Source organism: Zonotrichia leucophrys, chromosome 1A (assembly GCF_028769735.1).
Source record: "Zonotrichia leucophrys gambelii isolate GWCS_2022_RI chromosome 1A, RI_Zleu_2.0, whole genome shotgun sequence".
In the NCBI taxonomy this organism is placed as follows: Eukaryota; Metazoa; Chordata; class Aves; order Passeriformes; family Passerellidae; genus Zonotrichia; species Zonotrichia leucophrys.
The window spans coordinates 37388585-37414604 of NC_088170.1; the positions used below are offsets into that span (position 1 = coordinate 37388585).

At 45.3% G+C, this 26020-nt stretch overlaps 3 protein-coding genes across 3 annotated transcripts; 2 read left to right on the plus strand and 1 right to left on the minus strand.

Annotated features, from left to right (window-relative positions):
- The first annotated feature begins 8759 nt into the window (after window positions 1-8759).
- Window positions 8760-18903, plus strand: LOC135442459 (cytochrome P450 2D17-like). The gene is made up of 9 exons (XM_064702292.1): window positions 8760-9161; window positions 11766-11937; window positions 12659-12811; window positions 13423-13583; window positions 13719-13892; window positions 15701-15842; window positions 16386-16573; window positions 17467-17608; window positions 17735-18903. The coding sequence occupies exons 1-9, from the start codon at window positions 8949-8951 to the stop codon at window positions 17911-17913; spliced, it is 1524 nt and encodes a 507-aa protein (XP_064558362.1). The 5' UTR covers window positions 8760-8948; the 3' UTR covers window positions 17914-18903.
- Window positions 18904-19471: 568 nt separating this feature from the next.
- Window positions 19472-21831, plus strand: NDUFA6 (NADH:ubiquinone oxidoreductase subunit A6). Its single transcript, XM_064702303.1, has 3 exons — window positions 19472-19679; window positions 19854-19969; window positions 21158-21831. The coding sequence occupies exons 1-3, from the start codon at window positions 19553-19555 to the stop codon at window positions 21287-21289; spliced, it is 375 nt and encodes a 124-aa protein (XP_064558373.1). The 5' UTR covers window positions 19472-19552; the 3' UTR covers window positions 21290-21831.
- A 1430-nt stretch (window positions 21832-23261) lies between these two features.
- On the minus strand, window positions 23262-25844 carry SMDT1 (single-pass membrane protein with aspartate rich tail 1). The gene is made up of 3 exons (XM_064702302.1): window positions 25618-25844; window positions 24913-25053; window positions 23262-23553 (listed from the first exon to the last, which is right to left on the minus strand). The coding sequence occupies exons 1-2, from the start codon at window positions 25771-25773 to the stop codon at window positions 24916-24918; spliced, it is 294 nt and encodes a 97-aa protein (XP_064558372.1). The 5' UTR covers window positions 25774-25844; the 3' UTR covers window positions 23262-23553; window positions 24913-24915.
- Between the last annotated feature and the right edge of the window lie 176 nt (window positions 25845-26020).

The window sequence follows — 26020 nt, forward strand, 5'->3', positions numbered from 1 at the left end:
TAAGTGACGACTGTGTGTAAAGTTTCATTCTGTATTGTGTGTGTATATATATATATATACATATTTATATATAGAAATATCTGTAAGAAGATATTGGTTTGTGCATGATGTAGATGGTAATATAATAAGGGGTGGGTTATGTCCTAGAGTACAATATAAAGATGTATTCTATCTTTTAAGAGCTGTTGAAGTCAGGAGGGGCATTGTTTTTTCCTTATCTCCTCTTAAAGGACGCATCAATGCCTTGCCACATGACTCTGAGATAACTCCCTTCAGGAGTCATTTCTGTCAATTGGGCAATCAAGGACCCACTGCATTACTCATAGAATGATATCAGCCCATTGTGAGATGCTCTGTCCAGAGGGGAGGAGCTAAACATCCCCACCTGGATATAATCTGGAGTTTGGGACAGAACAAGCTGCCCTTACCCACTGGTTTTCAGAAGATAAGAGCTACCAAATCTTTTCCACTTCCAACAAGACCATTTCATCTGGACTTCTAACAAGACCATTTGGACTTCTAACACCACCCTAACTAGCAGGGCGTCAGGTTGTATTCTGACTCTGTCAGTGGTTTTTTTTCTTTTGTATTATTGCATGTATCTTGGTTTTTTTCCTTTTTTCCTCCCTTTTCTTAATAAATTGTATTTCTGACTTGGAGTTTCTCACTGGCTTTGCTTTAAAACCAGAACAGTGAGGGACATGGGGCCTGCTGCGCGGGCTCAAGGTCAGAACGGCCTTAATGACATTGGTGAAGCCAGACGAGTGACAGTGTAGCGATTTTAGGGTTGAGTTGCGCGTTGCTGGTGAAACAAGTGCAGAACGACGTGGATGACCGCAGTAGGTGTTGTGTTTCTCTTAGTGCACCTGTACCAGCTGGACATCACGGTGAAACAGGGGCGGAATAAGGTCTCCACATCTTGTCCCATGGTGTCACACAGGGACAGGTCCCCAAACACGAGTTGTCCTGCACAAACCAGCTGTGAAAAGGTGGCAGTATGAGAGGAGAAAAGGGGTCCTGAGCTGAGTAACAGCACATGATCACATTGCTGAAAACGTGTGCGTAACTTGAATGAGGCAGGAGCTAACAGCATGTACCAAAAGAACGGCTGTGGCACCACCAAGCACAAGCTCCAACAACAAAGTAGATAATGTGCCACTTACCCAAAACAGGAACATTTTTACTCTTACCTTTGAAGCAATCCCAGCCACCAAGCCAGCAGGAAGCTGATGCAAATAGAGATAGTTACTTTTACATTATTGACTGCAGGGAAATGGTAACAGCAAGTGTACTTCAAAAGTAATGCCTCTCCTCATCTCCTCTTTCTGAGATGTGCTGAGCACATGCTGCTCTGAAGTCTCCTTGGAAGCCAGGAATGTTCAGCAGCCATCAGAAACAGGCTAATGAGCTTGCAGTGAAAAGATAGAGAAGTATTGCTGAAACCTGAAATCTGATTTTCCTATGAAGAGACAGAATCATCCAAGGTTATTCTGCCTGCTCCTAAGAGCCATAAGCACAAGAGAAAAATGTTCTTTTTTTAGCCAGATTATCTTCCTTTTTTTTTTTTTAATTGACAAATGACTGAACTGAGGACCTAACTATGAAAAAGCAGCATCTCTGACTATCCTTCCAAGGCATGGAAACAGTGGCAAAACACTTCCTGTGAAAAACTCCCTCTACCAGAATAAAAGATCCTAGCTAGACACTTCCTGGAACCAGAGTCTTCATATTAGCTCTTTATCTATTTTAATCTCTATTTGACATTGTCAGCAACATATATCTTTACTTTGTAATCATTCTGGTATCAGTGCTCATTAATGCTCTTTGCACCAGGATTTGTAGATTCTTCATCATAGTGGAGTAAATAGCTCCATAAAACACATTATGCAAGAGAGGAAATGGAGCCAGCAACCAGCTGAGTGCTACCCACAAAGGCACAACCACTTAGGTTTAGACTTATGCTTCAGGTTAGGCTTCTGAAAACCATAAAGCCCAGACCTTCAGGGATGTCTCAACTCCAAAATGCATGCAAAGTGAAGTACTTTATGTCATCTCATTACATTTGATTACCATCACTTCATTTCAGAATTTTGTTTTATTTCTTTATATTAAATTTAGTTTTATTATAAATATACCATACTCAGATTGTTTCACTTTCTCCTCTGATTTCAAGATGTCAATGAGTAGTAATTCGGCAAGGTTTGATCCATTTCCATGCATTTTGTGTCACCCCAGACCATTCTATTGTTTTCATTTTGTTTCAGAATTCTCTCTTTTATTTTTAGCATTTCATTTCATCCCTTTCTTCTTCTGTCCATTCATGTCATTGCCTGATTTCAGGATTTCAAGCACTATAATTTTCAATGAGTATAATTTTGGCAAGTTTTGCTTCTCACACTGCACCTCATTTCCCAAAATCAGGGAAAAAAGGTAAACAGACAGGAGAAGAAATGGAAGGAATGAAATGCTAAAAAAAGAGAGAAAATTCTGAAACAAATTGAAAACAATAAAAGTGACTGGGATGACCTGAAGTGCGGGGAAATGGAGTGAAGCTTGCCCAACTGATCCTCATTGAAACCTTGAAACCAGAGAACAAAGTCTAACAAACACTCTGGATAGGAGATATGATGAAATAAAATGCAATTGAAAAAAAGTCAGAAAATTTGCAAATAGGATGACTACAACCAAGTGTACTGAGATGAAATGAGGTGCAGTGAGAAGCACTGAAACTTGCCAAAATTATTCCCATTGAAATGCTGAAATCAGAGAAGAAAGGTAAGCAAAGACACAGGAGAAGAAATGGAAGAAATGAAATGCTAAAAAAAAGAGAGAAAATTCTGAAGCAAAGTGCAAACAATAAAAGCAAATGGGATGACTTGTCCATTCAGCAGCATGTTCACATTTCCCCTACTCTTGCTTTTGCTATCTGAGTACTCAAGAACTTTTTCTTGCTGCTTTTGACATAATTTCTCACGTTCACCTACAAGTGGACTTTGGCTTTCCTAAACATATCTTTGCATGCCAAACAGTGGTTCAGTACTCCTCTCAGGTTAACCATCCCTGCTTCCACCCTCTATAAACTGCCTTTTTATATTTGAATTTTGCCAGAAGCTCCTTGTTCATCAATGAATGAAACATTGATGGAAACTTACTATACAATAAGCTTTACAAAGAACAAGAAGTGCATCTCTGGCTTTACTTAGTAATTTTATGATACCACCTTTAATTTCTTATCATTTACAATACATTTCTAGTAGGTGGGTGAGAAGGTGTTTAGTAGGTTTTTTTCCTAAATAAGTGTACCTGTATAGATGTTTAATAATGCAGGGACCTTCTTCAGGTTGTAGCTACTAATGTCGTGACTGGGACAGAAAAACAGAGATGAAATAAAGAATTAGCTCCCTTTTCAAGTACATAATTTCGGAGTTATATCCAATAATTGACTTAGAAGCCTAAAAGTTACACATTTACTTTCTATGCTAGGGGACTTGAGGCACACAGGGTTCACGGAGCAGTCCCATATATCAGTACAGGCTCCAAGCCATGAAGCATACTGAGCCAAAAAAGATAAGATAGTCAGTCAGCAGCTGTTCCCCAGCTTACCTGAATCACGCATACTCAACAGAAAATATCTCTGCCTGCTGGGAAACAGAGGCTCCTTCTATCCCAGTTCTTATTCAGGACAGAGCACAGCCTATTCTTTCCTTTTAGAGAGGTTTTTCTTTTACTGTTTTCTCCCCTTCTCTTTATGCTCCTAAAACTGTCCACAAAATGGAATATACAGGTTCCTCTTCTGACTGAAGGAAGCTTTGATTTCCCCAGCAAGTTCCATAATTGTGAAGGTAGAGCACATTTTCCCACCATTTTGCTTTGCCACTCTTTCAAGAACTGAAAAGTCACAGAGACAGTCAAGGAAAAGCATGACTGTAGCCCATGCTAAGGGTTCTTCAGGTGACAAGCTCTCATTTATAAAACTATAAGTTTAACCAATATCAGGCCAGCGTAGGCACAGTCCATCTTAAGGCTGTAGAAATAGTTCAAAGGTTTAAAATCCCTCTCTGAAGGCCAAGAAAGTCACAATGAACCAGCTGAGGCTAAAATTTCCAGAGTTGGGGTTGTGCTTCAGGCTAAATTTGTTTGGGATCAATCAGCCAGTTCATGCTTTTCTAACAGCTGACATCTTTCCTAGAAATCCATTGTTTATCTGACCTTCTCAGAACCTGTTAAAAAAATTTCTGGTGCTATTTTCCTGTCTCAGTTGAATGCTTTGAAGCATTACAGGCAAAATGTGGCAGGAGGCAGCTTTCTGTTAGGAAGACACATTGCAGCAGCTCTCGAAAACTGTGCTCAAACTTGGCTCTGTTACAAGCACTTGAAAACCCAGTTTGTGTGCACCTTTAGAGCTCTCAGTTCTTCATCTAAAACTCCCCTGAGATGTCTGAGTGGAGCAGGTGCTGGTTATTGCTGGCTGCCAGGGCTGCTAAGGGCAAATGACAAGTGTGAAGCTGGTCTCTGCCATGCACCCCTTGCCCATTCCAGCACCAACATGCTCAGGGGCAAGCCAGCTGAGTGAAGGCATAACTGACAAAAGAGACACTGTGTGCTGACAAAACGAGGTGGGCGAAGGTTAAAAGAAAGTCTGGAACTAGGTGGGAGACCATGGGGTTTTTTGCCTTAGAAGAGGCCACCAAAGAGGAAAGGTTTCTGGGATTTACACCAGCCCCAGCTCTGCTGTAGCCTGGGAGATGGATAGCCATGGAATGAGAGCAGCAGACTTCACACTAACCAATGTTCTTGCAAGAGGCTTTGCTTCTCCAGAAGGAAAAATTGCTGAGGTTTGTGTCCATCCACGTCTGAGGTATGAAGGGGAAAGCAGTCAGCCTGATGGGATTCAGACAAAAAATTTCTGGAAGCTCATTGAAATATTCATGCTGTGTGACCAGTGCTTCCTGGTTGGCTCCAGACTTGAAGCAAAGAAGGAAGGAGGGAAGAAGGAGCGTCTCTTTGGCCATTGGAAGGGTTTCACTCACCGTTGTGGAGAGAGAAGTATGTGGTGCTGGGTAATTACTGAAACAGCAGGTTTCATAACCAGGCACTGACTTTTGACCTCCATGTCCAGGGTGCCAAAGCTGTGATCCTGCAGGAAGATCTGCAGAAGCTGCTTGCAGCCTCTGCTGGGAGCTGGCCATGTGCCGTGGACAGCTGTGTGTGGAACCTTCTAGACTTTTACACTCAGTTCCAACCCCTAGAAGGTCATTTGCCTCCCTTGCTCCTCACCCATGCAGGCACTGATGATCACTGTGGAAAAGCCCATCTAAACCACCTTTATGGGCAGGGTGTGAACACTAAGTGGAAAATAGACTTGGAAAACAAAAGTTGTAATTAAAATTAGATTAGTAAGTGATCCTCATCTACTCTGAGCACTGAATACAGGGAAGGTCCTTCAAAAAGGAAATATAGCATGTAATTATAATTAAATCTGATCTTATGTACAATATGGACAAAAAGGCTCAACTAAAGTTGCCTAAATTTTTTTAAATGGCAACTCCTGCATTATCTTGCTTCTGGATGCTTTGTTTTGCAAGATTAATAAGTTTTTTCTTAAGGTCGCCTTTTTGTTTGTACTTCAGTGCCTTCACTCAAAGAATGGTAATGCCTGCATGCAACTTCTGTAATTCCACTTGGCTCATCTCTAAATTCACTGTGCTCTGTAAAAGATATGCAGCCAGCACAGTGGGGCAGCAGTTACCTAAAATTAATATTTATGGATTTGGAGGGTTTTTTCTCTGACTTGAAAATTGCTCAAAATATTACTTTATTGAGAAGAAATGCAAATCATCATCTTCCATCCTTCAGAAGAGTAATGACTCTTTTCTCTTTCTCTGTGTCAGAAAGAGATTTGTTGCCTATTGTTTCTTTGCTGGCTTTGGAAGCTGTTCTTTTGCAATGATGAAGCTATAGCACTTGTTCCACTCCTTTGCAGGCCTGGCCATCCATGCTACTAGCCAAAAGTGGAGGAGCTGTCAAGTTTGCAGGAAAGCATCCTTTACCAAGTGACCTTTTGGAAAGATGTCAATTGGGAAGTCAGTGGCAGTGTAGGGTCTTTTCCTTAAGCTGATGTATTTCTCAGGTTACAGCTGTGTCACTTTATGTCAAGGCTGAGCCACAGGAAGCAGAGTAGCTGGACAGTTCCTATTCTGATGGCCTTCCATCACAAGGGTGATGTTCATTAGAATTAAATCAATTCTGATCAACCATCCCTATTAGAGTCCCCAGGTGAATGATGGGAGTCCAACAGCCTTTGGCTCTAGCCAGGGTAAGTAAAACTGAAAGGACCTAGGTGAATATTTTTCTGCTGAAGTTCATAAAGGTCAGGCTCAAACTAAAGTCAAACAGGCAAGGTAGCATCCTTTTACTGGTGGGGTGATGAGGAAATGCCCACTGACATTCCTGGGGCCACATTTCCCATTTTTCCTCTGTCATCTGAGTGCATGTGTCATGAAAATCAATGTGGGAGGAAGCCCTTGATCACCATTTCCCATTCAGCCATCTGCTCAAGCCAGCCCACCAAGGAGGGAACTGCTGCAGCTCTGTCTCCTGAGACCTCACACTAGAGCTGTCTGAAATGTGGAGGGTACTCAAAAGCCAACAACTGCCAGGCTACACTGCAAACAGAGTTCAGCTCTGGCAGCTCTCCCAGGCCAGACTTGCCAAGAGTGCTCTCTGTCCCATCACCCATAATAACTTAATAACCTTAAGTTTATCAGCCCCAGTATAAACACCTAAGGGACGTCACCTGTGATCATCCACTATCTGGACTCTGTACTGTTGATGCCACTTCTTTCAGCCCCACAATGTGAACAATCACCCACCCACTTTATCAGCTACCCTGGCACTGTAGAAAATGGTGTTAAAGGCTTTGCAGTGTCCAGGAAATAAATGAGACACACTGATCTCATGCTTTGAGGAGGTGGCCCTCAAAGAACAACTAGCTCTCCTGGGCAGTTCCTTCCCTCTCCAGGGCAGTTCCCTTTGGGATTCTCTCAGGGAGATCCCTGGATGAAATGAAACCTGTTCTCCTGCAGGTAAGGGCAGTAATGCTGTTTGTACTGCTGATTTCTTGCAGGATTCAGTATTTCACAGTTTCATGGTTGCTGCAGGCAAAATTCATCATTGACCATCATATCCTGAACCAATTCTTCCTATTTTGTGAACAACAAACCCAGCACAGCGTCTCCTCCTGTTGTCTTTTCAATCAGCTGTGTCATGAAGCTGTCTTGAGCACCCTCAAGAAACCATCCAGACTGTGCCTGACCACACAGCCCTTCAGTTAAAGCACACTGTGAGTTAGCCCTAAGGCCTGTGATTGTGTGGGATGGCTCTCTTGACTTTCTCTCCTTTCCCAGGAAGTCTGTAGTGAGTGCCTGGCCCATCACTCCCCATAGTGCTTTGCCACCTTCTCCTTGCCCACAGGCACTCAGATGGCCCATCACTCTCCCATGGCCACGTTCTGGGCACTCCTCTGCACAGCACACAACCACTCCTCACTGTTTCCAGCCCGTCCTTCCTGAAGACACTGTGCCCATTGGGGCAGCTCTCCAGGTGTGTGATCTACCCTGGCTTGTCTCTGTAACTCAGAAGAAATCCCAGTTCTGCAGTTGTGTGGGAGCTGGTATTCCCCCCCAGTTGTTCCCCGTTCTACATGTTTGTTTCAAACTACTTGAGACCAACCCTGCACCCTGAGTCATGATGCTCTCAAAACAGGATTCTGCTGTGGACACTCCAGCAAGGTAAGGTCAGCACACAGACAATGAGCACGGAGGTGCCTCCTCTGGCAGGGGAAAGGGCATTGGAGGCCCTGGCTGCACACCAGCGCTGCCTGCACAGCAGTTGCAGGTGCAGTGCCCTGCAGCCCGAGCTCCCCATCACTGCTGCAGCAACTGTTCCATTAGGAGGCTTTCCTCTGATCACACTGATGTCACAGATCAAGCTGTGATGGGTTTACTGCTTCTTTTTATCTAGAGCTGACTGTCCTAAGAGCAAGGCTTGTTGATCTCCAACAGCAGGAATGCCAGGAGCACACAACTGTGCTGCTTTAGGAAATACTTTGACTCCATAATTGTGTTGGCATTACTACTGCCCCAAAGGCTGGATATTTGAGGCACCTTGTAATATATGTGACTTCTTCTTGCAGCTGAACTGTGTTCCACAGAAGCTGAGGTCATTGTGCTGACTGACACTTGGAGTTTGATAAAAACTTTTAATCCTAGAAACATAAATTATTTTTAAAATCTCAGAGGACTGTTCTAAGCTAATTGCTGTAGTAAGCGCTTTCTGTAAGGGAATGTTTGATCTAACTTGAATTCTCTCAAGTTCCAATGGAACCTCTCCTTAGCCTGCAAAGAGAAACCTGTATGATCTTTGTTTAGGAACTGCTTCTTCCTTGACTTGCCTGTACTAACAAGAAGGTGACACACATTTAAACAACCTCTTTCCAAATTGTCCCATGACAATGCAGCAGGACTGGTTCCTTGTGAACTTCTCCTTGTCTGTGACAGAGGGCACCCAAACACCCAGGGCTTAGCCAGCCCTGCCCCACTGAAGGCACTGTTAGCACCAGCTGCCGCTTTCAGCAGCAACAGAGGACTTTGAGCTCTGGCCTTGGATGAAGAAGAGGGGGAGGAGGAGGGATGACCCTCATCACCACTCCCCTAAGCTGAGCCAAGCAGAAGAGGAGCTTAGAGGTAGAGCCAAGGTTCATATTTAAAAGCCAGCAAGTGCAGGGAGAGAGGAGCAGCAGAAAAAGGCAGCGTGAGGAAGAGGAGGAAGCAAGGGGAAAGGAGCAGCTGTAAGGGCAAGAAAGTGAGAGAGGAGAAGAGAAAAGGCAAAAGGAGGCAGCAACAGTCTTGGGTCAAAAGAGGAGAAACAAGGAGTAGACAGGCTACAAAATGGCATTGCTCCTGTGGCTGGGGTCCCAGCTGTCATCCATCTGGAGCAACATCTCTATACTGGGAGTCTTTCTTACAGTGTTTACTTTACTGCTTGACTTCATGAAGCGCAGAAAGAAGTGGAGCCGTTACCCGCCGGGCCCAGCCTCGCTGCCATTCATCGGGACCATGTTCTCCATTGACTTCCACAACCCTCACCGCTCCTTCGGCCAGGTGAGTGGCAGCCTCTGAGCAAAACCCTCCACATACAATCCACCATGGGCCCAGGTCACACCCTGGCATCAGCTACAGGTACATAACATGGAGAACAGGAATGTTCCTTTCCCCTGAAATTGCTAGAGAGAGTTTTAAGACTAACTAGCAAAAAAAGGTAAAGGAATGTAAAAATATGCACACAGGATGATAAACATAGAAACAGTGGATAAACAGATACTGAGGAATATGATGGGTGTTTTGGCAAGTTATGTAACAAGAAACACGCACATGACCAAAAATGTTCAAGGGAACGTCACTTGTAGTACTGAATCACTGAGCAAGTCTGACTTCCAGAGACAGCTTTCAATAACCCTCTAGGACCATGAAAGGACTTCCACCAGGAGGCAGATGCATGCAGATAAATCCTAGGAAAAGGATATCTATGTAGTAGCTGGGAAGCATGCTGCTATGAATATGTATGTTCATGATGCAATAAATACCCTGTTGTAAAGGGCATTTTATGACACTCATTCTGTTAGAGGAGTCATGTGCTACAGTAAAGCATATCTGCTTTCTAATACTTCAAATTATGTTGGAATGTTTATTTCTGGGCAACTACAGTATCACTACCCTCTCCAACGTCCAGGATGAAGCAAGTCACTGCGCAAGGACACTAACCTGCCCCACACAGACAAAGAGATAATTGTGCACCAACACTTCCCAACCTCTATCTCCCCATCGCTGTATGAGCTCAGTGGGTGACCACTGCTGTGCCCCAGTGATAGGGGCTGCTGTAGAGCTGGCTGCCAACCCTATTGTGGGCAGGCCTGGAGGCAAAGGAGCAGGGAGTTGTGCAAACAATGGAAGACAAACAAATATCTGTGTGCTGGGAATGTGGCTGCAGGAATGGCAGGCTTCCCTGGGAGTTACTGAAGCATACCTGCAAGCGTGTCACATTTTCAGTTAAAGAGACCAGCTTGTGGGATTTGCCCCTGCAGCAATGCCCAAAATCTCAGTAGGTTCCTTTTTAAAGTCAGGGCTTGCCTTTTCTCAAATGGAAAGCAGGCCTTTCACAGCCTGCAGCAGATAAACCACGGGTGTTTTGTGCTTCACCTTGCAAATCCTAGAGTCCTCTTTTCTAGAACAGCGTGTCCAAAACTTGCAAGTGGAGAAACAAAATACAGCATATGTATGATTTGCTTGCATGTAGACCAAAAGCTTCCCATTTTCAAATAATTTCATGTCAGGGTCATACTAACCACAGTCTCTGCCAGTAATCATTTTTATTGATGTATTTCTAATTAGCATTTCTAAGTGCTAATCCCCTTTTCAACCCTACTGCAAATACAGTATTAAGTACTTCAATTCCTTTCAATGCTACAGTGAAGAAATCAAGAATCTTAGCTTTTAAACAAAGAAAAAAAGACAGGAGAAAAAGTAGAAGAAAACTGTGGGGTTTTGCTACTCTTGCACTGTCTTAAAACAATGTACTTCTGAGATATGCGCAGTGTTCCTGACGAGCAAGGGAGCTTTGACCTGCCTGCCCAGGAGTCCATGTCCCATTAAAGGGCTTGTCTACCTGGAGAAGGCTTTGCTCCATGGCCAGCTCCCATGGAGCAGACAGGATTCCCTGTGCAGCCATCCTGATTCAGCTGTATGAGGCTCACAGATCACAGCAGATGTAGGGTTCCAGTTACCAGTTGTATTAGATGTGTACACTTTTCTTAGGAAGAAAGTTGACCTGGAACTCCAGTGTGGAATTGCCTTTCCCAACCATGCTTCTGGAAACCTGTCTTTGGGTAGATCTTTAGGTACAAATGCATCTTGAAACGCAAATTACATATCACTTTATTATCAATACTTCCTTCAGCAGAAGTAGACCAACTGAGAACTTAGTCATTCAGATCAAAACAAATAGAACCATTAGGAAATAATTCATTATTGAGCATGCAGTCTTTAAAAATTCCCACAAAGATTCTTGACAAAATTAAAAATACTCGCACAATGTTCATGACAAGAGTTTGGCCAGGATAGGTGCGTTCTAAATTTTTCCACTTACAGGGCATTGATCCCTGCTACAGCTGCTGCTTGGCACTGTTTGGAGATGATACATTGCAAAGTTCAAGGTCAAAGATCAGCTGAATATCTCTAAAGAAAAGTACCTCAAAGTTCACTCAGTAGTAAATGCCCTAAAGAAAGATATGGTGAAATTTCTGACTTTACACTCAGCTCATTTTCAGGGACATGGGAAGCGACTGCCAGAGCCTGGGCCAGCTCTTGGAACTCCGGTGCCATGCCTGGAATGGGGAACTGCCTCGGTACAGGGATTTACCAGAGGCAGAACCTTTAGAGCCCCTTGCTCTAAGGTGCCAGACACAAGCCATGACACGAACCAGGTTTAAGTGGTTAAAGTGGCAGAGAAGGTTCGGGAATCAAGGGCTGGGTTACCATGAGAGGCAGGGAAGCAGCTGGAACAAGGGGCGGGGAATGGCATGAGGGACAGCTTTGAGGAAGGGTAACACTAACTCGGGGAGAACATGGGGGTACAACAGAACAAACCACATAACAAAGAATCAAAACATAAATTCAAACCAAAACAGACATGCTTTTTTATCTCGGCAGCTTCAGAAGAAGTTTGGAAACATCTTCAGTCTCCAGAACTGCTGGACCAATGTGGTAGTGCTGAATGGGTATAAAACAGTGAAGGAAGCCCTGGTCCACAAATCAGAGGACTTTGCTGACCGGCCGCACTCTCCAATATACGAACATATGGGCTATAGAAAGAATTGTGAAGGCAAGTCCCATGACAATGGACATTCCTTGATGGCGCTAGCAAGAGAAGGATTGGGTAGAGGCAAGGTTTTCTCAGTGCAGTGCACCTTTGTGTGTCCCCCTGGTCCACCTCCTTGAATGTCTGGCACCCTTCGGTGGTGATAAACATGGATTTGATTAAAGGGGGGCTCCCCTTCATGGCTGTAGTAGAGCTCCAGCAATCACACACTTCTTCAGCTGTGTAAGAACACTGTACATGGTACAACCTTTCTGCCAGCTCCCAACAGCCACAAATTAGTACTTACAGTGCTTATGTAAGACAAAATGCTTATGGAAAATGGTACATGTAAGTTGTTGCAAAAAAAATAATTTAATTCAAGCAGAGTATTTTCCTGCATCCTGCCCACATCACATCCTCAGCTCCTGTGTGGTGGCACATGCTGCTACCCAGTTCACACAAGCTATGGGAACAATGCTGAATGTTTTGGAGAGGTGATTGCTTTATCCTTAGCAGCCCTTGTTGATCCCTTTGAATCCCCCTGCACCTTTGCCAGCCATGCACAAGCTTTAGAAGGTGCAGTGATCCTTTTCTGAATTGCTGTCTGAACAAGCTGCACAAGGTCAGACTCTTTCATCTATCCATACAGACCTGTATCTCCAGACTCACAATTGCTGTTCTCTAGCACCATTCACTTGATGCACAAGCCAGATATCTGACATTTCTTACTCATCCACAATTCCAGGGATTGCCTTAGCAAGATATGGGCACGTCTGGAAGGAGCTAAGGAGATTTGCACTCTCTACGCTGAGGAACTTTGGGATGGGAAAGAAATCCCTGGAGGAGCGAGTGGTAGAGGAAGCTGGATTTCTTTGTTCTGAAATCGAGTCTGAAGAAGGTTTGTGACATCCACAAGGATGGGGAAATCACAGGAAAAGGCCATACAGTGATGCAGAGAGAAGTAATGCTACAGCCACTGCTGTTTGCATGCAGGCCTCTCTTCCCATGCAAATGCAGTGTTCCTAGTCTATGCGCCCTCCTTGGAGCCTCTTCTGCTTTACACAGTGGGCCTACTATAACACTAATCCATTTGAATCAGTAAACAAACAGGAAATTAGAAATAGAGAGGTAAAACAGAGTTATTCCCAGAGCTCAGTAACTCTACTTGATGAAGTTTAGTGGAACATACTGATATTATCACATGCAATAAAAGTGCAGCTGAGAGTTGACAGCCTGTCATCCAGACACAGAACAAAGAGTCACCTGTCAAGTCACAGAACAGCCCCACAGTTCAGTTTTTCTTGGGAATTTTCTTCTTTAAACATAGAGCAACTAAATATTAGTAAGAATGAGATGATTTCACTTCCTAGAGTGATGCTTTGAGTGGTTTTGGGGCATTGCCTCCTGGTGTTATCAAGGTGGCATTTGTGTATTCTCAGTGCTGACAGATGAGGTTCAGCAGTTTGGTGTTGCTGAGCTTCATGGTTTGGTCTCCATTTCCATTTTCAGGTAAATCTTTTGATATACATGTTCCCTTAAATAATGCTGTCTGCAACATGATCTGCCACATTGTCTTTGGAGACCGTTTTGACTATGGTGATGAGACATTCAAGAAGCTGTCACGGTTATTTCAAAACACCCTGGATCAGGAAACTGGATTCCTGCCTCAGGTAAGCCACAAGCTGTAAGAAGCTGCCTTCTATTACTTGAGAGAAATGTGTTTTCCTAATTTTTCTTTTTTTGCATCATGTAAATAAGTATCTTCTCTCTCTTTCTTTGTCCCCTCTTTGGTTCTCACACCCCAGCTTCTTAACGAGCTGCCCATTGTGGTGCGGATCCCTGGAGTGGCACAGAAGCTTTTCCGAGCACAAAGGGAGGTCATTGACTTCATAGATGAGGCCATTGATAAACATGTGAAGACCTGGGACCCTGCTTACACCCGAGATATCACGGATGTATTTTTAACGGAAATGGAGAAGGTAGGGTGATACTAGCAGACCCTCCAGGATCAGGAGTAGTTTCTTGGCCAGTTCAATCTTGTGAAGCTGACTTTCCTCCTAGAGCTGCACAAAACCTCTTACCAACTAATTTCCTACTTTTTCACTCCATGCTGTACCTTGAGAAGAAAGGTATTCTTCTTGCGGAACCTTTTTTATTGTCTTAGGACACAATATTATCTATTGATGTCCTTGTTTCCATTTTCTGCCTTCACACTTCCTTCAGAATCTAGGAACTTCCTTCTTTCCAGCCTACAAAAATACAAAGGCTTCTAAAAGGCAATAATTGAGAATTCGCTAAATGTCCTAAGTTTGCACCAGGGAACAAGTCAGCATGCAAGATTCTGTGTAATGTCAGCGCCTCAATGACTGATGCCTCAAGATCAGTCTGAAACTGGAGCAACAGATTGAATTTTTGGAGTCATTGCCCTATCCATAGGCTGCCTTTAAACAAAGATATGATTTGAAAGCAGGGTCTCCTTTGGGATATATATATATTTTCTATTGCTTGCTAAGACGTAGTTTGCTAGATCTCAGAGGAAGGCCTAAATTTGGAACTTCACTGAAATTAAAAGGAGTCTTTCTTTGAATTCAGTCAGGCACAAAGTCAGTATAAAATCAAAGATATTTGGGTCTGCCTGTCCATCTGCCATATGTTTCTGGACATGGATTCACTACATTTCAAGTGCCAGATGAGCAATATTACCAAATTCTGCTTGCAAATCACTTCCCCCATCCAAGTCCTCAGACTGCACTGCTGCTCTGCATTACAAACCCTGCCATGCTGTGGGGATTGGGCACCTCCAGCCCATGGGCAGGGCAACGTGACCCACGTTACTCTGCACTGAGCAGTACAGCCTGGGGGTGGGTGCTGCCTCTTGTCACATCTCTCTTCTGCTCACTAACATCACCTGAAAGCCAGTCTGATAAATCACTCTCCTGAGTTAACTTGGGTCAAGTCTGTCCCAAACTCCCTTGTCTGAGATCTTTTCTTGGAATAACAGTTGAGTCTTAAATGCATTATTAATTGCTATCCAGATTACAACAGCATCTAAATGTACAGAATAACTTAACAGAAGCTAGTCCCTAGGAAAGGGAAGTATAGAGAGGATTAGAAAAGTCAAGCAGGTGAACTCATGCAGAGAGCTTGTCATATCTCATGTGCTAACAAATTTGAGCTCAATTAGCATTTGGACAGGAGATCAGTTTTGCGAGAAGTGGTGTTGCAGATTTAGTACGAAGCAATAATCCTTTAACCTGATAGCCCTGATCCTTGCTTTTTTTATTTTTCAATAGTAAGAAAACACCAGGGCAGGAGCAGCGAGAATCTGTAATGCATAGCTAGAGATAACCCCCTTCAAATAATGCTAATTTTGCATTTGCCACATCAATGAAGCCTCCTCTCTGCTCTGTGCCTTTTATCATCTGATCAAACCTGAATAAGTGTGCTCCACCTCCTCTGGGGGAAGATGTTACAGTGAGTGGCAAGGGCCTGCTGTCTGTTTGAGCTGAAGGCACAAGGTGTTTACTTCTGTCCTGAAGGCAGGAGTAGCATTCTTCTCTGAGGATACTGGAGGTGGTTGAGGGCCTTCAAATACAGGAGGTAACAGAGTTACAAAGTACATCACTCATGCTCAGACTGTTGCTTGTGCTGTAGGCTGGTCTCCCAATAGAAAGCAGGAACACATGCTAAAAAATGGATCTAGTGCTTCTCAGTACTTCTCTGGACAGTGATCTTCTTCCCCAGCAAATACTGCAGCTCAGATCACCCACTTTTTTGCTCTCCACAGGGTAAGGCAGCTGAAGAGAATGGTTTCCATTATGGCAACCTTCGTCTGGTGACCCTGGACTTATTCACAGCTGGTTCTGAGACCACCACCACCACTCTCCGGTGGGCATTGCTGTACATGCTTCTCCACCCAGAAATACAGAGTAAGTCAGAAACTTACCTACAGAAGTGGAGCCTCTTCCCTTCAAGACTCATTTTTCCACAAGGATTTTGCAATGAGGAACAGCTTTGATGATTGTTGATCTAGCAGAAACAGAGGAGAAACACTTCCCAAACAGCTGTTCTGGCACAGGCTAGCCATGATAAAAAGACTGGAGTTTGAAGGGCAAGTTCGCTCTCGCCTTCATTTGGAGGGCTTCATCTGGGGACTGGCTGAGGTCAGTGTAGGCTCTTCCAGTATTTGGAATAGATGCTGATTGGTTTAAATTCTCTAATGCTGCTTATCCAGGCTGCATAGAGGAGGGGTAAGGTAGCATATCAAGTGGCAAGGCCTTAATAAGGGTGCTATGAGCAAAGAACAGTTATACATAGCCACGGATCAACTGAAAAATGCCTTCCTGTCTCTAACTGCTTGTCCTGTTCTCACACAGTGCTTACAATCTCCTGCAGCCACTCTTCCTTCAGCTTGTACCAGCTGCCTCTGGTTCTCTAAGGGTCCTCTAATTCTTTATCTCTTCTGCTTTCAGGTAAGGTCCAGGCAGAGATTGATAGAGTGATTGGCAGAGAGAGGCCGCCCAGCATGATGGACCAAGCAAGCATGCCTTACACTAATGCTGTGATCCATGAAGTGCAACGCTGTGGGGATATTGTTCCTGTTGGGGTACCTCACATGACATACCGGGACACCGAGTTGCAAGGCTTCTTTATTCCCAAGGTGACCGTGACCACACAAGCAACACAGCAACCTCTCCTTTTGCAGCTGCCATGCACAGGGTGGGGATGATCCCATCCAACCCTGCAGCATTGCACATCCAGCCCCAATTACAGTCACTGCTGAGCACTAAAATAGGACATTTTGCAATGCTAAATTCAGGCAGATGGTCACATCTGTGTTCTAGGCTCACACTTGTTGTATGGGAACACAACTGCAGTGGCAGCTCAGTGCAAAGGGTTCCTTTCCTCTCAATAAGCTGTGATATTCACTGCCTGTCAGAAGCAGCCTAACAGACTCTCTGGAGGCACTGAACACCAGCTTACTGGCTTTCCTGAGATGCTAGTAGTTAAATTCTAATCTCTGAAGCTACTCAGATGCCACTGGCATTCAGGCCAGTTTCACTGTGACCAGCAGCTGCCCTGGCAGCAGTGGCAGAATTTAAGCCTGGGATTTTTTTGTCGCCGTGTGGTATCTCCTCTGATTTAGAACCTTGACATGTGAAACAGGAAAGCTTTGCAATTTTCCCTGGTCCCTGCAAAAGTTAGGCTTTGAAGTCTGTCAGTCAGCTTTTTCTCTGCAGCTCTAAAACAAGTCCAGGAGGATCTGAGAAGCAGAGGCTGTTTCCACTGTGTAACCATGAAATTGGCATTTGCACGTTACAGCCTCTGTAAGGCTACAAATTGCAAAAGTTCAGGTGCTTCAGAGTGTTGGGCAGGCACCAAATGCCATTGGAAAAGGGCCCTGCTTTACCTCTGCTTCAAATAAGATGCAAAAGTAGAAATGAGTGCTATTAGTTGGCAGTCAGGGACTAAAGAGGGACCAGCACTGTTCTGTTGTGCCAAGATAACGCTGCTGCTGTCACTTAAGTTGTTTCCTCTTGTGGGGGAGTGCAGGGGACGACAATCATCACCAACTTGTCTTCGGTGCTGAAGGATGAGACAGTCTGGGAGAAACCAAACGAGTTTTACCCCGAACACTTCCTGGATGCAAAGGGGCAGTTTGTGAAACCAGAGGCCTTCCTGCCCTTCTCAGCAGGTAAATCTGAGGGGAGGATCCAGCTGCAGGTCAGAAGCACAGCTGGAGGGTGATCCGGTCCCTCCGCAGCAATTCCAGCATCGATTATTGCCCTCTCTGATGCACTTCCTCTTCCCTTTCTTGCAGGTCGCCGTGCCTGTCCGGGAGAACAGATGGCCAGGATGGAGCTCTTTCTCTTCTTTACCACTCTCCTGCAGAAATTCACTTTTGTGCTCCCTGAGGACCAGCCCAGGCCACGGCAGGACGGTCACTTTGCACTCACCAACTCTCCACACCCATACCTGCTGCGAGCTCTCCCAAGATAGGTGCACACCACTCCCCTTTCACTGACAGACCACCACCGCCCAAACTCTGTCAGGAGCATTGCAGCTCTAGGCAGGATCATGCCACCTTCAATCTCAAGTCTCTGCAGAAGCCACAGCTGTGTAAAGTAAGGATCTAGGCCAGTATCTTGTTGAGCTTAATTCCAATTGTGCTTCTTGAATCAGACAAGAAACCTTCAGCTTCAACAACAAAGTGACATTACAATGTAGTTTCAGCATAGTGCTTCTGGAAATCTTACCATCCAGGACATTCATGCCCCCTTCATTCCTTCCTGTTTATTACACACTTCTGTGTGTTGAACAAATATTGCACTGTCTTCATTTCTAACCTCAAAGAAAGTAAGTTTTAATCCTGACAGCCCTTATGTCACACTATGTCTCCAGTAGGAGTAAATACCAAGGAGTACATAAATAATCCAGATGGTGTTTTAGCCACAGAAGAAGGTAATTTGTGAAATACAGAAATTTCCATAAATATATTTAAAGAGAAATCCTGGTGGTTAGATTTATTATCTCCTTCAATTAATTTTTTTTTAATTTTTGACATTACATAAAGTCAGCTCTTGAGCACGTTTGGAACTCACCTTGGGATGGAGTTAACACTGTTTGAAACTGTATGGCCACAGATTTCAGAGCTGCCTCTCTCTTTCTTCTTGCAATATCCCTGACAAATTGTTTGCAAGATATAAAGATATGTTGATGTTTAAATTAGAAGTTGCCCACTTACCATATCTAAAGAGACAGTAGTACAAAGGAGTTCCTACATATAACCATCATTAAAAAAATAAATAAATCTGAAATTGAGTGCACGTGTGGAGTAGTAATTTTGTGCAATAGTAATTTTGGAAGCTATGAATGCTATGGAATTATGCATATACTTACTAACAAAATTAAGATTTGAACTTCAGCAGGAACTGCACATTTGCACATTTATGCTTCTAACTTGAAAGAATAAAAGTGATGCGAAATCTCCTTTCTCGCCCCTCCTCTTTCTGGTTGCCTCAGTCCAGCTGTGCTCCTGTCTCAGATACTCACCTGAGATTTCTCTCCTGACACCCGGCACCTGCGCGTTTCAAGATCATTTCAGTGTTACTTTTCTGGTCTGTTCAGTGACACCTAACTGCATATGTTCGGATTCATAGGGGCCAGCACATTCCCCAGTGTGTTTAAAGAGAAAATTAACTTTGGAGAGGTTCCGGCACTCGCTTATTTGGATAAAACGTGGGTACAGCTAAAGTAGGGAGCGTCTTTTCCAGCATGCAAGAGTGACTGAGAGAAAGTCCACTTATCTGACCGAACAGCAGCCGATTGCGGCGTTCCAGGGCAAAGGGAACAAATGGTTTGCTCAAAATCACAGCCCCAGCCCGGCCCTGTGGGAGGAGCGGGCTCTGAGGGGCGGGGCAGACCCACGGCCTCAGGAGGTGGGGCCCGGTGTGGGCCCAGCCAGCAGCTGCTCCACCCCTTGCAGCACGGTGATTGGGTGGTTGGCGTTTCTTCTGACCAACCAGATGGGACGTGCTCGGCCCAAAAGGCTGGAGTGGCAGCTCAGCCGGCCAATAGGAGCAGTTACCCTGCCCTGTGCTCTCCCGCGGGCGGTGGAGAAGGTGGCGGTGGCATCAAGATGGCGGTGGCTGGCAAGGGGGTGGTGTCGGCCGCCGTGAAGCCGATCTTCAGCCGGGACCTGGGCGAGGCGAAGCGGCGCGTCAGGGAGCTGTACCGGGCCTGGTACCGCGAGGTGCCCAACACGGGTGGGTGAGGCACGCGGGGCCTGCCGCGCGGGCTCAAGGTCGGAACGGCCTTAGTGACATTGGTGAAGCCGGACGAGTGACAGTGTAGCGATTTTTAGGGTTGAGTTGCACGTTGCTGGTGGAACAAGTGCAGAACGACGTGGGTGACCGCAGTAGGTGTTGTGTTTCTCTTAGTGCACCTGTACCAGCTGGACATCACGGTGAAACAGGGGCGGAACAAGGTGCGGGAGATGTTCATGAAGAACGCCCACGTTACGGATCCACGCGTGATAGACATGCTGGTTATTAAGGTACACACTGTTACTTCTGATCTGTTGAAGCTGCAGAGAATGTGACTGATGGTGGTGAGTGTGATGGAGGAGAGGAACAACTTTGTACCAGCCTGTCTATGGAGTGGTTGTCTCTTGCAGTTGGATTGGTAATATCTGTGTCAGCAAACCTGTTGATAAGGGATCAGGTGGCTTTAGAATTCAGCAAGTGTATGTCAAGCAAAGCAACAATTAATTAACACTAAGCTTGTTCCTTTTTTGTGTTGCTTGCTTGCTCACCCTTTTTTTAACAACAACAATCAAAGGGAAAAATAGGTGCTGCTCACTAGTTTACTATTAAAAATGAACTTTCTTCCCTCTACAGTACTTCATTGGATCGGAAAATAGTTTTCTTCACTGATTCTGAAACATATATTACAGTGTCAGTACTTGGTGGGAAGCTGATTTTGGGTGGCAGAACACTCCAGCCCTGTAACACGTCTCATGTTGTGTTACAGATGCTTCAAAGCAATAATCAGCACCTCAGGCTTCAAAACGTGTCTGAGCAACAGTAACTCACCTGTGCAATTCTAATGCATTAGAAAGCTTCCAAACAATGACCGCCATGCTCATCTGTTTTGTTTCTTGCATTTCAAGACAATTACTCTGACTTTACATGATGAAAAAATCTGGAAACAAAGTCTTAGATAGTATGCTAGGTGACAGTTCCAGGCAGTCTCATTTTGCTGTGCTACCATCCTATAAAATGAGTACAAAAGAATGGAATTGTGAAGAATTTGCATGTCTCAGTGGCAGTGATACTGGTGCAAAGCACTTGGCAGCAGTTAATTTTACAGCTGAAGTGTTGCTGTTCACCCAAATTCAGTAGAGGTGCTCGAAAGTTAGGAATATTGTGTACAATTTTATGGGAGGTGTGGGTCAGGAAAGAAACAAAGCAGGTTTTAAGAAGGGGACAGAGTCTCTTGTCTGTGTCACAGGGCTGCAGAGAAAGCTGTGCTGCAGAGAAATCCATGGAAGTCCCAAGGCAGGAACAGTATATTTGTGTCACAGTGCAGGTGATGCATGCAGGCTGTGGGAGTACAGAACTGTTGTTGCAGCTATTATTTTTGTAGGTGTTTTTAAGTTCACTCAAATAACTTTCTCAGTACTGTGTGGTTAGACTTGGGCTCTAACTGCCAACTAGTCTAAAATTCTTTTGTGTGTGTGCAGGGAAAAATGGAGCTTCAAGAAACCATTCATGTCTGGAAGCAGAGGACTCATGTCATGAGGTACTTCCACGAGACGGAAACCCCACAACCTAAAGACTTTCTGTCCAAATTCTATGCGGGCCACAATCCTTGAGGAACTGACTCTGTGTCTTCCTGCCTTATATTACAAATAAAGTTCTATACAATAGAAAAAAAAATCCATACCAAGAGATTCTCTAGCATCTTAGGAGCCTAATGACTAGGCAAATCCATAGCATGTGCAAATGATTATGATCTGTTTGAAGAGCTGTCATGTTCTAGTTTTGCCAGTGTGTATTTTCAGTGGATGGCATTTATCCCATCACTTGCCCTGGGGTGTCTGCTGAATAACCACAACACAGCCTGGCTGCTGGTCTTTGTGCTTGGCCTGCAGCCCCATCTGTAGATGTTAGCTCTGTGAGCAAAAGGGCAGAAATGTTCTTGTGCTTGAGGGGTATGTTAGGGATATTGCAGTGTATTCATGCAGTGTCTTGCAATTTCATCCTATGACTTTGTTGACCTTGTGTTTTATATTGGACATTAGTCTCCTTCATTTCTCCCAGAGAAAATATCCTAATGGTAGGCAAATAAATCCTTGTGTAATAAAACATCAGCAGAGTCCATTTCTCTGCTGTAAAATGAAACTACCTGGAAAAAGGGGATTTGTTCTGTTTTCCAGAAAAGGAAGGCTCTGTAACAGCTTCTGAAGCCTAGCAGGAGAAGGTGTCCCACCATTACCTCATCCACTGAATCAGGAATTACTAGTTCCCTTTTGAGAGGGATAAGGAGAATTTATTCTCTCAGCAGAGAACAGGTTTTCAGCAAGTAACTGGGTGCTCTTCCAGATGTGCCCAGCACTGGATGTTTGCAGTAAACTCAAAATTCTTTTTTTCCAGCCTAAATAAACATCTTTTATCCTGTAAGTCCTGGGGCTTTCTTCCCCATGAGGACTGTAACACAGCACTCCTCAGGGACATGTACATAGCTACCTTGGGCCTCCAGGGCTGACAAAGCCAGGAGGGGCCCAGGAGGGACAAAGCAGTGAAAAGGATTTTGGCAGCATCTAAAACAGAAGCAGGTACATGTTTGGCTCCCAAGAGCAGATAAACTGGAACAATTGCCTCTCAGGTGGCTTTGGGCATGGAGGGGGCAACTCAGATACCAAGTGACTCAAGAACCTGACAGCTGCCTTTAGCTGCAGCTCTCGGGGTTACTCAGATTACAGGCTCCCTTTTCTCTAGTAGCCGTGCTGGAGAGTTATTGAGCAAACATTAAAAGCTGTGCCAAAGAAGTAAGGGAACAAATGTGGTGTTGGAACTATACACTGCTCCCAGTTCAACAGCAACACCAATAAGGAAGGAAGAAGTGGCAATCAAGAGGCCAGATCTAGTGACCAGAAACCATGAGACACTGGGGCAGTGCTGGCTTAAGAAAAATAAATAATTGACCAACCTCTCAAGGTATCATTTTGAGAGAACAGCTGGTCTGCTGTGACTAAAGATACTCTTCCTGTGCCATAACAGCAAAGAAGACCTTTAAAGTCTATGATGCAAGGATTTAAGTGCAATAGCAAACACTTTTATGAAAAGAGGAGTTGAAGTGAAGAAAACAAATACCTTAGGGCTCTTTCAGAAGGAAGTACTGAACTACCTGGGAAATATTGGATACCTGGAGCCAGCATTCAGAGATGAAATGCTATAAAACACATGAACAAGTTCATTTGCAACTTGTGATCTCAACCTTTTACCAAAGCCACTCAGAGTTTTAACTCTGTGATGATAATATTGTCTTTCATCTTCAGTGAGGTGAAGTTCATGACACAGTCCCCATCAGATACAGCTGCTAGGTTGTTGAACAGTGCCATTGTCAATGTGCACTCCATTCTTTAACAGGGCTGTGTTGTGGGGCTGCTGCTTCCCCTAGGATTCCACATGTCCTGTAGATGAGTAGTGAGTTACTGAAAGGACTCAAAAGAGAAAATAAGCATGAAGAGAGCCTCGCTATTGGAACCGACATCCAGAGATAGAAAGGTTAAGGCAGAAGTGCTAGGACATAGAGAAATAATGTATAAAAACACAGGACCAAAGTTGCACATGTCAATCTCTGGGTCTTTAATTAAGTGTTTCCCATGTTGCTAATTAAAGGCATCCCAAGCAGTCTTTGATGAGGTGAGCATGTGTGTGCAAGGACGCAGGGCCTATCAAGCATTTCTTCAACCCTGATTACAGATTTCCAGCATACAGAGATGTGCAGAACACTCACTGGCAAAAGGGGATACAAAGCCCCCTGTCCCCTTTGGGAAGGGCAAAACACAGGTGACAGATGTTGGAACCATTGTTTTGTCAATGGCTTTCTCCTTTCTGTTCTTCTGTTTCAGTGCTGCAAATAGAAAAACAAGGTGTTACAGATACACTACTGAGCTGCAGTCTGCATCCTCCTCCCAAAACTACACAAGGTGGGGTTTACATAAAGGAAGTTAACAACAGGCCAGTGCAGTCTTTGCAATCTTTTAAGTCTTAGCTTTTAGCTGCACAGTGCATGCTGGAAAGCCCCTTTATCAACTGGAATACATCCACCAAACTGACTGTAAATCTACATGATTTACAACAACTTCTCTTAAACAGCTTCTTTGTTCTATAAAGAAATACACCCAAACTCAAATCTTCACACAAGAGCAAGCTAAACAGAATAATGGAAAATGGTAGAAAGTGTAGCACAGTGCAGATAAAGGTGAATTATTTCCATTCTTCCTTTCTGCAATGAGTCTGAATGGTCCAACTACTCCAGTGTTGTAACACCCAGCAGACAGTTTGTTCTGATGGGTTCTGGAGTGCTCTTAAATTGTTCACCTATATCAGAATTTCAGACAGTACATGATTCTGTTTTAAGAGTCATTCTGTGAGTTAGGAGAAGACTTTTAAACAGGTAAACAAGTAGAACAAAATCATGGAATCGTTTAGGTTGGAAAAGACCTTCAAGTTCATTGAGTCCCAGTTGCTAACCCAGTACTGCCAAGTCCACTGCTAAAGTATGTCCTTAAGTGCCTCATCTACACCTCCTCTAAATACCTCCAAGGCATGTGACTCCACCACTTACTTCCCTGGGCAGCCTGCTCTAATGCTGGACAACCCTTTCCCTGAAGAAATGTTTCCTAATATCCAATCTAAACGTTCCCTAATAAAACCTGGTGCTATTTCCTTTTGTCCTGTTGCTTGTTAATTGGGAAGAGATTGAACCCTTCCTGGCTGCAGCCTCCTTTCAGGTAGTTGCAGAGAGTGATAAGCTCTCCCCTGAGCCTTCTTTTCACCAGGCTAAACAGCCCCAGCTCCCTCAGCCACTCCTCATAGCAGGTGTGCTTCAGACTCCTGAGCAGCTCTGCTGTCATTCTTTGGGTGTGTATGTAATGTAGGAACACTGAAGTCTCTCTGTTGTCTGCAGTACAGACCCTCATTGACTACATTTTATTTCTGATTCAGCTAGCAAGATCTAAAACACCATCACTTTTCCCAGTCTCTAAGAAATGCCTGGCATGGAGATTGCACAGACATCAGTCTGGCCTACTCTGGTACGAAACAAAAAAGTTCATAGCCAAAGGCTATATCTGTGTCCATGTGTTTAACTGCAAGTACATCTTTTAAGCTGTTGCTGGCTGTATTTCCTAGTCTGAGATTCTCCTCCCTGCCCCAAGCCAAACGGGAAGCACAAATAATTAGATTGCTGGTGTAGTTAATGACATACCCTTTAATCATCGTCATCGTCATCCTCTGGGACAAAGATATCATGTTCTTCAAGTAAGGCTGCAAAGTTCTTACTGATCTGAGTGCCAACATACAGGAAAGGGATCACGACGCTGAACACTCTGAGGAGGCCGAAGGGCGTCTGCAAGGAGTCGATTGTAAAAAGTGGATCTTTACATCCAAGCAAGTCGCACTTCGGCTGAACCGGCGCACTCCCGGCTCCCCAGGCGCGCGGAGGACCCGGGAAGCGACTCCCAGAACGATTTGCGTCCCCGGTGCCAAGCCCCGGTCACGGCACCGCGCTTTATGAGACTATTTATTATAGCGTTACAAACGTATTTATTATATCGTTACCAGCGAGCGGGCAGCCCGGGGCAGGGAACACCCATGACTTGGGAGGGGATGCGGCCGTCGGTGACAAAGGGCGGCGCGAAGGCGGGTACTGATGTCCCCCTTGCGTCGCAGCGCTCCCTGACCCGGGGGGGACGCGGGGGACACCGGCTCGGCGAGCCCGGCACGCTCGGGGGCCGCTCCCGTCTCCCTCCCGCTGCCCAGCGCTTCCGCATTCTCGCCCGCAGCCCCCCGCTGATTGGTCCCAGACACTGTCACTCACTTCCACGACCCCGCCCACAACAGCTGCGCCCGCACCGATTGGTCGCCGCTCCCACCCGTGGCTGCCGCCTCCGCCCGCTCGCCCCTCACTCACCTTAACCGGCTTGGGCAAAATGGCGCCGCTGCGGGTGACGGTGGCACCCCGGGAGGGCACCAGCGGCAAGGCCGGGGCCCGGCCGGGCCCGGCCCAGCCCGCACGCCCCGAGCGAGCCACGGTGGCCGCCAGGAGCCGCCCGGCTGCCGCTGCCATCGTCCCGCCTGCCCCGAGTCGCGGCCAAGCCCAGGCGTCACCTAGGATCTCGCGAGGCTTGTGGGGAGGCGGCGCTGTCGGCGCTGCGCATGCGCAGGTGAGGCCGCGCCCCCCGGGGTACGTGGGCGTTCTCGGTGCCCCCGCGGGACGCAGGGCCCGGGCCGCCTCCGCCGCCTCCCGGTAAGGGAAAACTGGGCCGGGGAAATGGCCAGGCCCTGCAGACATGCCAGGGGCTCCATGGATCTAT